The 13,126-nt window shown below is 41.0% G+C and overlaps 1 protein-coding gene across 1 annotated transcript; it reads left to right on the top strand.

The window, feature by feature from the left end:
- The first annotated feature begins 1,789 nt into the window (after positions 1 to 1,789).
- ACTR6 (actin related protein 6) lies at positions 1,790 to 11,306 on the top strand. Its single transcript, XM_072866126.1, has 11 exons — positions 1,790 to 2,000; positions 2,582 to 2,699; positions 4,461 to 4,529; positions 5,900 to 6,023; positions 6,783 to 6,918; positions 7,009 to 7,065; positions 7,764 to 7,862; positions 8,030 to 8,108; positions 8,826 to 8,997; positions 9,933 to 10,071; positions 10,884 to 11,306. Exons 1-11 carry the CDS (start codon positions 1,933 to 1,935, stop codon positions 11,011 to 11,013), a joined length of 1,191 nt encoding a protein of 396 aa, XP_072722227.1. The 5' UTR covers positions 1,790 to 1,932; the 3' UTR covers positions 11,014 to 11,306.
- The last annotated feature ends 1,820 nt before the right edge of the window (positions 11,307 to 13,126 follow it).

Genomic DNA, 13,126 nt, shown 5'->3' on the forward strand with positions numbered 1-13,126 from the left:
CACGTAAAGAGGATTGGTCTAAAATCCGATTGCCATGCATTCTGCTGAACATCCTGGCTCATGGAAAGACATTTGATATTTGTTAGGGTAAAGAGTCATCATACAGAGTAGCAGTTATTTTTAAGTTCTGATATTTCTGGGAAAGCCAATTACATAGAGATACAAAGCTGTAATGCACTTTCTATTTTATTGGGTAACAACAGAGATACTAGTGATCGTAAGTAAAACATATAAATAAAGCACAATTCATTATAAAGACAAGTGCAAGATCCTGCACCTGAGCTGACATAACCAAAGAGCCCAGCGCAGGCTAGGACCGGTGTGGCGGGGGAGCAGCCTTGCTGAAATGGACCTGGGGGTCCCAGTGGACAGCAAGCTGGACAGGAGTCAGCAGCACGCCACTGCAGCAACGAAGGCAAACCAGATCCTGGGCTGCATCCGCAGGGGCATTACTAGCAGGGACAGAGATGTGATCATCCTGCTCTGCTCAGCACTTGTCAGGCCACACCAGGAGTACTGTGTCCAGTTCTGGTCCCCACAATTCAAAAAAGATGTGGACAGACTGGAGAGGATCCAGATGAAGGCCATGAAGATGATCAAAGGGCTGGAGAACCTGCCCTGTGAGGAAAGACTGAAAGAGTTAGGTCTTTTCTCCCTGGAGAAGGCTCAGCAGCGACCTCATCACAGTATTCCAGTACTTAAAGGGTGGCTACAAAGAGGATGGAGGGTCTCTCTTCACAAGGAGAAGACAAGGGGCAACAGGTACAAGTGGCACGGGGAGAGGTTTCATCTTGATATAAGGGATTTTTTTTATAGTGAGAACAACCAATCACTGAAACAATCTCCCCAGGGATGTGGTGGAGTCCCCATCGCTGGAGGTTTTCAAGATGCAGTTGGACAGGGCACTAGATCATCTCATCTTGGCTCCCTTTCCATGGAAAGTTGGGCCAGATGATCTTTCGAGGTCCCTTCCAGTCTGGGCTGTTCTATGGTTCTGTGATTCTATAAAGTTGTGTGGTATTTGGTACAGACTTAAGTAAACAACAGCTGGTCCATGACAGTGAATACCAGTAGCACAGATTTTTATATTATTTATACTAAAAGACAGTTAATTACAGCATGCTTAGAAAAACAGTAAAATGATGATGGTGGAACTTAAAAAGTCTTCTCCCTTTTCATTTTGTGACACTCTTACACAGACAAGGCCCGTGCTGCTTTCCCAGTTCTCACATGAAGCCGTTTTCATTCACCGCATTTCCCCCCGATGCGCTGCGCTCCCGTCCGACGGCAGCCGCTGCACTGAACTGCCAGGGACACCGGCGAGGCGAACCGCGGCCCACCGGAGGGCAAGGCGGCCGCTCCCTCAGCACGGGGGTCTGTAAGTTTATACACACCGGAGAAGGGCTCGTGCCCCGCCCCGGGCTCTCGAGTTAACGGCCCCGTGCCCGCTGTGCCCCTGCCGGGAGGGCGCGACCCGCCGCCCCGCCTCAACGGTCGCTGCCGCCCCCGCAGGGCAGGGCCTGACCGGCGGCCGCCCGTACCCGCCGCCCGGAGCCGCTGGGTGGCGCGCGGCCACTGGCCAGGGAAGCGGCTGTCTGCGCAGGCGCACTGGGGCCGCAGGGAACGGCACCGGAGCTGGCGCTCAGCGAGGTGACTCCGTGTCGCCTCGCCCCCCCCCCCCCCCTTTGGCGAGAGCTTCCGGGTTACGCCCGACCAATAGCCTCCGCAGCTTCCCGAGCGTCACCGCCATCACGTGAGCGGCGAGCGTCTCGCGCCAGAGGCGGGTGCACTGCCGGAGGCGGTTCCGGCGGCACTCCTGCGTCCCATCAGGCAACGCGCGGGCGCTGCTCCTCCGCTCTATGGTAACCATAGAGATCCACGGCGGTGGCGGATCAATACTGGGACGGCGGCGGCCGTGGCGCCGTGGGGAACATGGCGACGCTGGTGCTGGATAACGGCGCCTACAACGCCAAGATCGGCTACAGCCACGCGAACGTCAGGTGAGGGCCCGGGAGGGGGCGGGACGGGCGGGCGTCTGCTTATCGCTCCGCCGGCGCTCTCTCGGCGCACCTGCCCTCCCGCCGCTCCCCGCCGGCGCCTGGGCGCACGGGAGGCCGCCCCTCCTCTGCTTCAGCCCCTCACCGGCGAGCGGGCCGCCAGCGCGCCTGCGCTCGCCGCGGAGAGGCCCGGCCTGGCCCCGCCCCTGCGGCGGGTGCCGGGCCCCGCCCCTGCGGCGCGCGCCGGCCTGCGGGGCGGGGCCGTTACACCGCTCCCCGCCGTCCACGGAGGGGGGGGTCAGGCCCCGGGGACGGCGGTGCCGGTGCCTGAGCGCGGAGGAGCCCTCGGCGCCCTTTTTGTTGTGCTGGCGGCGGGGGGGTCGGTTTGCTTTCCAAAAGGTGCCTCGTCTGCACCAGGGTGTCAGAAATTGGAGATTTCCGTTGTAACTGGCTCCAATAAATGGATTAAAACCAAAACACAGCAGCAAAGACATTATCGAAAGTATACTGCTTATGAAAGTAGTGTAAAGACAACGCATGTGTCTCACATCACAATGAATAGGAAACTTCCCAATCTTTTCCAGCGTTATTCCCAACTGTCAGTTCAGATCAAAGACTGCACGCTTGAAAACCTTTACGGCAAATCAACTGGATGAAATTAAAGATCCCTCCGGTCTTTTTTATATTCTTCCTTTTCAGAAAGTAAGTAAAATATTCCGAGTTTAACATTATAGCCAAACGTAAATTGTTTTAAGGAATAGTTTTCATACAATATGGCCCGATTGCAGGGTTATATGTAGTATCACACAAGAATCAAATTCAGCAGTGTGAAGTTTAACAATCATAGAATCATTTAGGTTGGAAAAGACCCTTAAGATCATCGAGTCCAACTGTAAAGCTAACACTGCCAAGTCCAGCCCTAAACCGTGTCCCTAAGCACCACATATACTCATCTTCTGAATACCTCCAGGGATGGTGACTCAACCACTTCCCTGGGCAGCCTGTTCCAGTGCTTGATAACCCTTTCAGTCAAGAAATTTTTCCTCATATCCGGTGTAAACCTGCCCTGGCGCAACTTGAGGCCATTTCCTCTCATCCTATCGCTTGCTACTTGGGAGAAGAGACCAACACCCACCTCGCTACAACCTCCTTTCAGGTAGTTGCAGAGAGTGATAAGGTCTCCCCTCAGCCTCCTTTTCTCCAGCCTAAACAACCCCAGTTCCCTCAGCCACTCCTCACAGGACTTGTCCTCTAGACCCTTCACCAGCTTTATTGCTCTTCTTTGGACACGCTCCAGCCCCTCAATGTCTCTCTTGTAGTGAGGGGCCCAAAACTGAACACTGTAGTCAAGGTGTGGCCTCACCAGTGCTGAGTACAGGGGGACAATCACTTCCCTAGTCCTGCTGGCCACACTATTTCTGATACAAGCCAGGATGCTATTGGCCTTCTTGGCCACCTGGCTACACTGCTGGCTCATGTTCAGCTGCCTCTCAACCAACACTCCCAGGTCCCTTTCCGCGGGGCAGCTTTCCAGCCACTCTTCCTCAAGCCTGTAGCATTGCATGGGGTTGTCATGACCCAAGTGCAGGACCCGGCGCTTGGCCTTGTTGAACCTTACACAGTTGGCCTCAGCCCATTGATCCAGCCTGTCCAGACCCCTCTGTAGAGCCTTCTTTGCCTCGAGCAGATCAACACTCCAACCCAACTTGGTGTCATCTGCAAACTTACTGAGGGTGCACTCGATCCCCTCGTCCAGATCATTGACAAAGATATTAAACAGAACTGGCCCCAATACTGAGCCCTGGGGAACACCACTTGCAACCAGCCACCACTGGGTTTAACTCCATTCACCACAACTCTTTGGGCCCGGCCATCCAGCCAGTTTTTTACCCAGCGAAGAGTATACCTGTCCAAGCCATGAGCTGCCAGTTTCTCCAGGAGAATGCTGTGGGAAACTGTGTCAAAGGCTTTACTGAAGTCCAGGGAAACAACATCCACAGCCTTTCCCTCATCCACTAAGTGGGTCACCTTGTCATAGAAGGAGATCGAGTTAGTCAAGCAGGACGTGCCTTTCATAAACCCATGCTGACTGGGCCTGATGTCCTGGTTGTCCTGTACATGCTGTGTGATGGCACTCAAGATGATCTGCTCCGTAGCCTTCCCCAGCACTGAGGTCAGACTGACAGGCTTCTGTCAAAGAGAATAATGTATATAGGAAACACAATTTACATTGTTTTTGTAGTGTAGTAATTAACATATTGATAGGGAATATTTGTAACATTCTTATCCTATGTAACATTTACTCCTTAGCATAGAAATGTGAATTTAGACATTTTCACTCTCAAATTTCTTTATATTAACAGTCTACCAATCACTTGACATTTTTTTAATTTCTAGTAATTTTTTTTTAAAATACAATTTTATTTTCTAAATAGTGAAAATTTTTTTTCTAAATTCCTACAGGGTTACTTGGTGAACTGGGATGTCCAGAGACAGGTTTGGGATTATCTTTTTGGAAAAGAAATGTATCAAGTAAGAGCCTTTTTTTAATTACAGATTTTGTGTAGGTTAAATACTGACTAATGGAATTAATGTAAGTACAACAAATATTAAATAGAACTGGTGAGCTTACTGTTCTCTTTGAAAGTGCCTTCAATTAGAAATCACAGGGATTTCTTTTTTTGCAAACTGAAGAAAATTTTTACTTTGAGCTCTGATGTAGGAATTTAAAAAACATTTAAATTTTGTAGTCTTGTGTGTATTCATACTGAGTTCAGTTCACATATGTTCAGAAATTCACATCAATATAATTAAGAGTTCAAGTTAGTAAAAAATAATAATAATTATAGACAGGTACAGTGCAGTTTAGAGATCAAGAAATGGTTGATGTAAAAGAGAGTAATGAGCTAGGTCAGTAGGCCAAAAGACATACACATTAAGTAACCAACTTTGGCTAACCATTTTCTACCTTTGAGTATGTTGAATGTATAAAATATAAATATCTGATACTTAATTTTTCTTACTTATGACACGAACTGGATTTAGCACAAGAAGTGTAGTAAGGCTTCCCTTTTATTTTTTCTTTAAAAAAAAATGTTATATACTCTGAAAGTTTTCGGTTTTTTTAACACCTGGGAGGCAGAATGGTACTGAGAAAGAAAGTAATGCCTCAAAATATCTTAGTCTCCATACATAAAAAATACAGTGTTGGCTTTTGCTACTTAGCTTTCATTTTAGTTTTGGAACTAGATTCAACTTAGTCATGGTTTCGAGGAGAATTTGTTCTTAATTCTTTTTCATGAGTGAAGACTACAGAGAGATACAGCTGGTAATATGTTTAGGGCCATATCCAGTTATGATTGAAGTAACCCTCTGAAGTCCTCTCTAAAGGAGTTTGAGATATCAGTAAATGCGGAAAGTCCAGGATCTTTTGCTGGCCTCATTAGAGGTCACTGGGAATTTTATTATTGATTCTACTTTGTGCAGAACTTGGTTATTAGATAAGTAATTTTGTGATGCAAGTGCTGAGCTGGTGAAGAGACTTATCTTGCTGTAGTTGACAGGATTAGTGTAAAGTATCTTACATTAGTATTGTAGTGTTCCTTTATAGGTATCTTTCTAAAATGTTGGATTACAATTGGTAAGGATGGTAACAGGAGAAGAATATGTATGAAGGTGTTCCCTTCTATTATGTTTTTACTCATTAATTTGATAAAGTTGTATCACTGCTCATGAAGTCTTAAAAAAAAAAGAAAACTTTCTAAGCTTAGCTTCTACAAACAGATACGGCAAGTGGTAATCATGTCTTCAAATTTACATGATCTTCATCTGCTGCAAAATATCGTAATGGAGTATTAATTTCTAAGTTTTGTGTAATGACAATCTTAACGTATTTTGCATAGGTGGATTTTGTAGATACCAATATTATTATTACCGAACCTTATTTTAACTTCAGTTCAATACAAGAATCCATGAATGAAATTCTATTTGAAGAATATCAATTCCAAGCAGTTCTTAGAGTAAATGGTGAGTCTGTCTCCTTCTAGTTTGCATTTATATATTTTGAAGGTTAACCTTGTAAATAAATAAATAAGCATGCACACCCACACACATGTATATATAAAGATAGTAAAGAAATTACTTCAGTAATTTCTTTCAGTACTTCCTGGCTTTTCATTAATATGCTCCTATATGTACTCTAACTGGATTAAACTTTTTTTTTTTTAATTCCAGCTATATTCTCAAAGTACTTTCTTAAGAGTGTCATGGTATGTAATTAAGGGAAATTTGAGAAGCAGCAGGATGACAGAGATAACGGATGGATTTTACAATAGGATAGCCTTTGAGAAAGTCTACCAAAAATTTACATGAAGTCTTTGATAGCTTTCCTTTTTTTTTTTGATAGCAAATAAAATGCAGCGTTACAATCATTAAATGTATCTTAAAGGGAATGTGTAAATAACATTGCAACCCTTCTGAAAGATAGCTGGACATAGGATGCTCCTTTAGGTTTGATACATTGTGGTGTGATCAGTCTGCTTGGACTTCAGGAGAGGAAACTAAACATGGACTGGAATTATTGAAAAAGAATAAATGGGGGCATATATGACACTTAATTTTATCCACTGTCAAAATTAATTAATATGTTGGCTGTAGTATTATGTATTGAGGTCTTGGAAGTCTGTCAAAGGCATTTAAAATATGAAGCAAGTACACTTTCATATCAATGCAAATTCTAAAAGTGTATATTCATATAAAAATTGAATGAAATTTTCTGTATTTCAGCTGGAGCTCTTAGTGCGCACAGGTATTTCCGGGATAATCCGTCTGAGCTATGTTGTATCATTGTGGATAGTGGATACTCCTTCACACACATTGTACCTTATTGTAGAAGTAAAAAGAAGAAAGAGGCAATCATCAGGTAAACTGCAGTATATATTTTCTAGAAGAATTGTTTGCTATGCCTGAAGTTAATAACGACAGAATTCCTTGTGTTACTCCTTTTCTGTAGGATTAACGTTGGAGGAAAACTCTTAACCAACCATCTGAAGGAGATAATCTCTTACAGGTAAAGCGTGCTGATCATCATCTTGAGACCTGGTATGAAATGAGCTGGAAGTTTGTGGGGTTGTGGGGATATTCTTACTGGTTATGTGAATTTTAGATTAAATGCTGTTTAAAGGACAAGGGAATCTTTGTCTGTTATAATCTGCTAGCTGCCATTTTGAGCTTAAGATCAAGATGAATTAACATGAGCTTAAGCTCTTTGAAGAATTAGGCTGTTAGTTTTTAAAGGGCCAGTGCTTTTGAAGTTGCTGAGGTTACCTGTATGTTCACAATTATACACGTCCTTACATATTTTCTGAGATGTCTCAGTAGATCATCAGTCTGATAACTGATTCTCTGAATATCACAAATAAAATTAAATAGGATCAATTTTTCATTAGGATCCTTTAGCTTGGAACTTTATCTAGGTAAAGGTCTTTGCTAGTAGAGCTAATTGCAGGATTATGGCTATACTTGTCATGAAGACATTGGGCAAATGCAGGTAGATGTTTGTATTTATTGAACTGTGAAATAGGAAAATATTAAACTTCAGTAGGCCAGGAATGCTTTTGTAAATTGAATGCAAGTTTTAGATATTGAGATGTAGCTTTCTGTGATTTGAAAACTATGGTTGCTCTTCTCCAGTGAAAAACTGGACAGGTAATGCTAAGACTTAATTATTCTCAAACTTCTGTGTTTTTGGTTTTTTGTTTTTCACAGGCAGCTACATGTTATGGATGAAACGCATGTAATTAATCAAGTGAAAGAAGATGTGTGTTATGTTTCTCAAGACTTTTACAAGGACATGGACATTGCCAAGTACGTATACAATGGTACTAAATGTAAAAGTTGGTACTTCTGAATAATCTGTTTCTACAAACAAATAAAACTCTACTCTTAATCAGAAAATTTTCCAGTTAAGTCCTGATAGTTGGGACTTAGAACTTGTTCTTTATTCTGTTGTATTTTACATTCTTCTCTTTCAGATTGAAAGGAGAGGAAAATACTGTAATGGTAGATTATGTTTTGCCAGACTTCAGCACAATCAAAAAAGGATTTTGTAAGGTAATGATAGTATGGTTTTTGAAGTATTTTTTGGACTGTTCCCCTGCACAAGTCTAGTAGAGAGGTTAAAAAGACTTTCTTTTTTCTAATGCTGTATTGTAACTTCTTTCTGTGATATGCATTAATTGGTAAAGTTTTCCTTAGTAAGTTGAGATTAAAATTAAATACTGTTTTTCCAGCATAGCATTTTATGTTCTGTTATTGAATACTTGTAGCTTTCTATGCTTGTGCTCTGTCATACAACCTATTCATATCATTATTGTTGGGGTTTTTTTTTAAAGTTAAGTTGGAAAATGTTTTCTCTGCCTTGATAGTTTTTCATAAGTCTCTCTGAATTTCATTTAAATACCCTAAAAGGTAGAAGGCTCAAAGTCATGTTACAAAAGAGCCTGAAAAGTCTTCATACTAATGAAGACAATTTAACAATTTTATCTCATTTACTGAGTTGGCCATAGTTTCAAAAGCAGTCCCAATATTTTAATGCCACTCTCGTGCATACCTATTTTATTTTGCTTTAGGCAAAACTGCAGTTAATAAGAGCAGAGTCACTTCAGATTTAATACCAGCGTATGTATTATTCTTAAAAGATTTGTTGATAATACAACTTAACATAGAATATACTGCCTACCTCTGCAGTACATGAAAAAGATGAGCTGAATACCCTAGGACATAATTTCTTTTCTTACGTGGTAGCTACTATTCATGTCTTTAATTTAGCCAAGGGAAGAGATGGTGTTAAGTGGAAAATACAAGACTGGTGAACAAATACTTCGTCTGACAAATGAAAGATTTGCAGTTCCAGAAATACTCTTCCATCCTTCAGATATTGGTATTCAAGAGATGGGAATTCCTGAAGCCATTGTTTATTCTATTCAGAATTTACCTGAAGGTATAACCTAAAAGTATTTTGAAAAGTGTGTGTGTGGGGGTGTTATGTTTTTTTGTTGTTGGTTTTGGTTTTGAGGGGTTTTTTGTTTTTTCTTTTTAAGCATCCAAAGTGTCTTAAGCTAGTACTCTCAATATGCCAGTTTCTAAGTTGTTGTGAACTGTTCTGTCTTCTGGTGTGTGTCATGTACTCTAGAACTGATTGTCTACAAGATTCTCTGTTAGGAAAACACAGTTTTGTGGTGATTCATTGATTGGTTTCTACTCTTCTTTCAGTTAATCACTATAGACTTAATTCTTCTTAACATCCTTTTCTAACATGACCTATCTGTCTTTGATGCCAATGATGGAATATACTTGAAATTAGTTTTAGTTGTGTTTTAAAATACCTTTCTTTACCGGAAGAAGAGAAAAATCAAACTGACAAGAAAAATGAAACTGACCACTCTCAGTAATTTAAGCATTGAAGTATAAAACCTTTCTGACTGCTGTGTTTGTCAGAAGTAATACTAAAGCGTTCATTTTATAGATGATGTACATGTAATTAATGTTATTGCTACAAGGAAGACTTTCATAGGTTTTATGATACCACATAAGTATGGCGGCGTTGAGGCTATTATTTTGTACTCTTAAAAAAATTGTATCATTTAAAATCCCTTTTGAAAGGGGAATTGTGTTGGCAGACATGAAATTTAATAGACATTATAAGACAACAGTAGTTGTCAAAGCCAAATTCTAAAAATCACAAAGAACAGAGGGTGATTGATTACTTTGTTGTATTTCTCAATAAAACTGTTTTAACTGATGTGATCATTAGATGATCATAAAATTCTTCTATGCATATTTCTTACTTCTGTTCCAATTCATAACAAAATTGGGAAAAAATCCTTTAAATATATGTTCAGTCTCTAACTACAGATTTACTTATTTATTTTACAGAAATGCAGCCTCATTTCTTCAAGAACATAGTTCTGACTGGGGGAAACACCCTTTTTCCAGGCTTCAGAGATCGGGTTTATTCTGAAGTTCGATGTCTTACTCCAACTGATTATGATGTTTCTGTTGTTCTTCCTGAAAAGTAAGTTCTAAACTGTATTGAACAAGCTTTGTCCTTCTAGCAGAACAAGCTATAAAGTAGGATTTCTTTTGCTGATTAAAAAGATATATTGAGTAAAGGGGTTAATTTAAATATTAAGTGAACCAAAATCATACAACAAGATTGTTTTAAATCAGTGTATTTTCAGACAAACCAAATAAATTAGAGACCACCTGCTTGCCCTGTACCTTGGCTAATAAAGTTAAGCATATAAGTAAGTGTTTTCAGGATCAGTCTTTTTATTGTAAACAGATAAATAAGACTGTATTGTCATTAAGTGGATACATAAGTATGCAAGATTCGAGTTTAGTCTTTTACTGAGAAGAATTTTCAGCATCTGAATGCTGCCATGTCATTATGAATGTAGCCACTTGAGGGACTTGGAAGGGGTAACATCTTTGCAGAGAGAGAGTATAGAGCTGAGACAGTTGAGTATGTCTTGAAAGTACAAAATAAATCTTCACTTTTTTTAAAGTATTATTAAAGAGTATTTTTAAATATTATTAAATAATCATTATCTGTGCAAAGAAAATACAAAAACATCTCCACTTCCTGCCCTCTTCACACCTGCTTCCAAAGAGGCACTTACTTTTTATAAAAAGCAAAGTCAGTTAGCCCTGCTGAAATTTCAGACTTTGTCTCATAACTTGTCTGAAGCTGGATGGTTTGATTTAGCAATAGAAAATGTATTTTTAAATAGGTATGGCTAAATAAAAGTCTTGGAAATCATCACTGCATACTTTTATTTTAAATGAACTTACAGATGAGTAACAATAACTTCATTCATTTTTCAGCCCTATTACTTATTCTTGGGAAGGTGGGAAGCTCATTTCTGAAAATGATGATTTTGAAGACATGGTAGTAACTAGAGAAGATTATGAAGAACATGGACACAATATCTGTGAAGAGAAATTTGATATATAGGTAGCATAGTTGGATATGTTGTTATTCCATTGTTTTACTCAGAATGGAACTCTTTGAACTACAGCCTGTTTTCTGTCAGTTAGGATTGTGTTTTAGCTTTCCTGTATTCAAGTGGGTTGGGAAAAATAATTTTCAGAGTTTAAAAATAAAGTTGTACAAGCCTAATACTATGAAACAATTTGTTTGTTGTCATTTCATTATGTTCTTGTCTTTTACTGATAGTTTCATTGTATTCTTATTGCCTCAATGCATGAGGCAAGAAAAATATCGAATGCTTGTACTGGTGTGACACTAATACATATGAGAAGAAATCAAGGTTGTTTTTTTTTTTTTTCAAAATGAATATTATTCTAACTCGTACATGCAATTGAATGGACATTAAACACATCTCAAAAGGTCTCTGAGATTGCCTATTCTGAAAAGGAATATGTGAGTTTTATTTTTGGTTATTTTAGTGAATAGCCATGAGAGGAATATATTTGAAATGTGACCACTGCTATTGAAAGTATACTTGGACTTTGAGAAGAGAGTAATTTGAACAATTCCTTTTTAAAAAAGGGTTTGGGGTTAGTAGGTTGTGGGGTGTTTTGTTTGGTTTTTGTTCTAAACAATGGCTGAGCAAATAAGCTTCCTGCCACTTCCCTCACCTTTCTGAAAAGGTGACATCAGAAGCTGTCCGAGGTGAACGAAGCTTGCAGCTGTGACATGGGTAATCCCATCTGTATCCCATCCATGCGTTCTAGATGATAAACACAAATGCCCCAGCCTGTACTTGTTATTTCTGTTTACAGAGCAAAGGCGGCATCAGAAGCTCCGTTACCATGCTGTCAGTCTGTGCAGCATAGTGCGCAGGTGGGGAAAGAGCAACAGCACAGGCTAATAGCCAGACAGAAGCCTTGGAGGGCTGTGCTAGTAGGGGGTGCCCCACTTGGCTTGCTTGGTTGCCAGGACAGAGGCAGGCACTCTCACAGGGTGCATAATGGACACGCAGGTGCTGACACTGGTCTTGACCTCATGTAGCTCATGGCCACAGGGGAACTGCCCTTTTAGTAGGGCTGGTGATACTCGGTGGTCTCAGATTTGCAGAGGAGTATCCTATCCTCAGCTGAAGTCTCATATTCCCTCTCTTGTCTGCCCCTATGTAAAGACAGTAAATATACTTACGCAGCACGCTTACTAGCTTGGAACAAAGAGCACTGACTGACTTAGGCAGCTGATGGCAGGGATCAAGCAGAGGCTTCATTGGATTTCACATCCCTCCAGTGATCCTTGACAGGGTCCAGAAAGGGGCACGCTGAAGCACAACTAGATACTATTACCTTCTGAAAATTTGTTCTTTGTGATGATATGTGACCCGAGGGTAACTGATGTCATTGAATGGTCAGAGCTGTGAACAGGGGAAACAAAGGTGCGTACCACCAGCCTCTGGGCTCACTGATAGCAGTAAGATACAGAGATATCCTCACATCTGGCTTCCATTTCTTTTCTACTTCAGATAAGCACATGGAGTTAGAGCCACATTGTTCTGATCAACATTCCAGATTCTCATGAGCTGCTCCTGTTGCTACTCAGAGGTCTCAGCGTAAGGGCAATACAGAAGAGAAGCCAACACTCCAGAGAATGGGAGATGATGATGAGCTACCCCAATTTGTTAGTTTTCTGAGATGATCTTTCTTCTTGAATATGATCTTTTTTACTTTGGACTGCCAGCTCATGGTGGCTTTCCTCCTGCTGAAAGGAATGGAAGAGGTACCCTCTTCCCTCTGTTAATAGCTAGATGAGCCACACAGGAGGCAGCTAGGGTATTAATCCATGAGAACACCACCTACAAATTCTTGGATACATCTGTTGTATTACTCTGTGTAAGAAAATACAGGACATGAATAAGTCTAGTACACTGTTATTTTGACACTCACATGTAGATGCCCTTGTGTCCAACCTCTAGTTTTTTTAATAACTGCTTCACAAAATTATCAGCATGCTTTAGCTGGGAGTTAAAATAAGGAAATACGCACGTTGTTCCCATAAAAGCAACAATAAACCTTTTCCTTGGTAGGAGCAGACATGAATAGAAGTAAGCCTCCTTACTTTGAAGGTGGCACCACTTGTCCTT

This window comes from Ciconia boyciana, chromosome 1, assembly GCF_034638445.1.
Source record: "Ciconia boyciana chromosome 1, ASM3463844v1, whole genome shotgun sequence".
Taxonomy (NCBI): Eukaryota; Metazoa; Chordata; class Aves; order Ciconiiformes; family Ciconiidae; genus Ciconia; species Ciconia boyciana.

Excerpts from the sequence above, each read along its gene's own strand:
- ACTR6 (XM_072866126.1), top strand. The coding sequence starts at position 1,933 with ATGGCGACGCTGGTGCTGGATAACGGCGCCTACAACGCCAAGATCGGC. Across the intron at positions 2,001-2,581 it reads TACAGCCACGCGAACGTCAG|CGTTATTCCCAACTGTCAGT; the intron begins GTGAGGGCCCGG and ends AATCTTTTCCAG. Across the intron at positions 6,919-7,008 it reads AAGAAAGAGGCAATCATCAG|GATTAACGTTGGAGGAAAAC; the intron begins GTAAACTGCAGT and ends CCTTTTCTGTAG.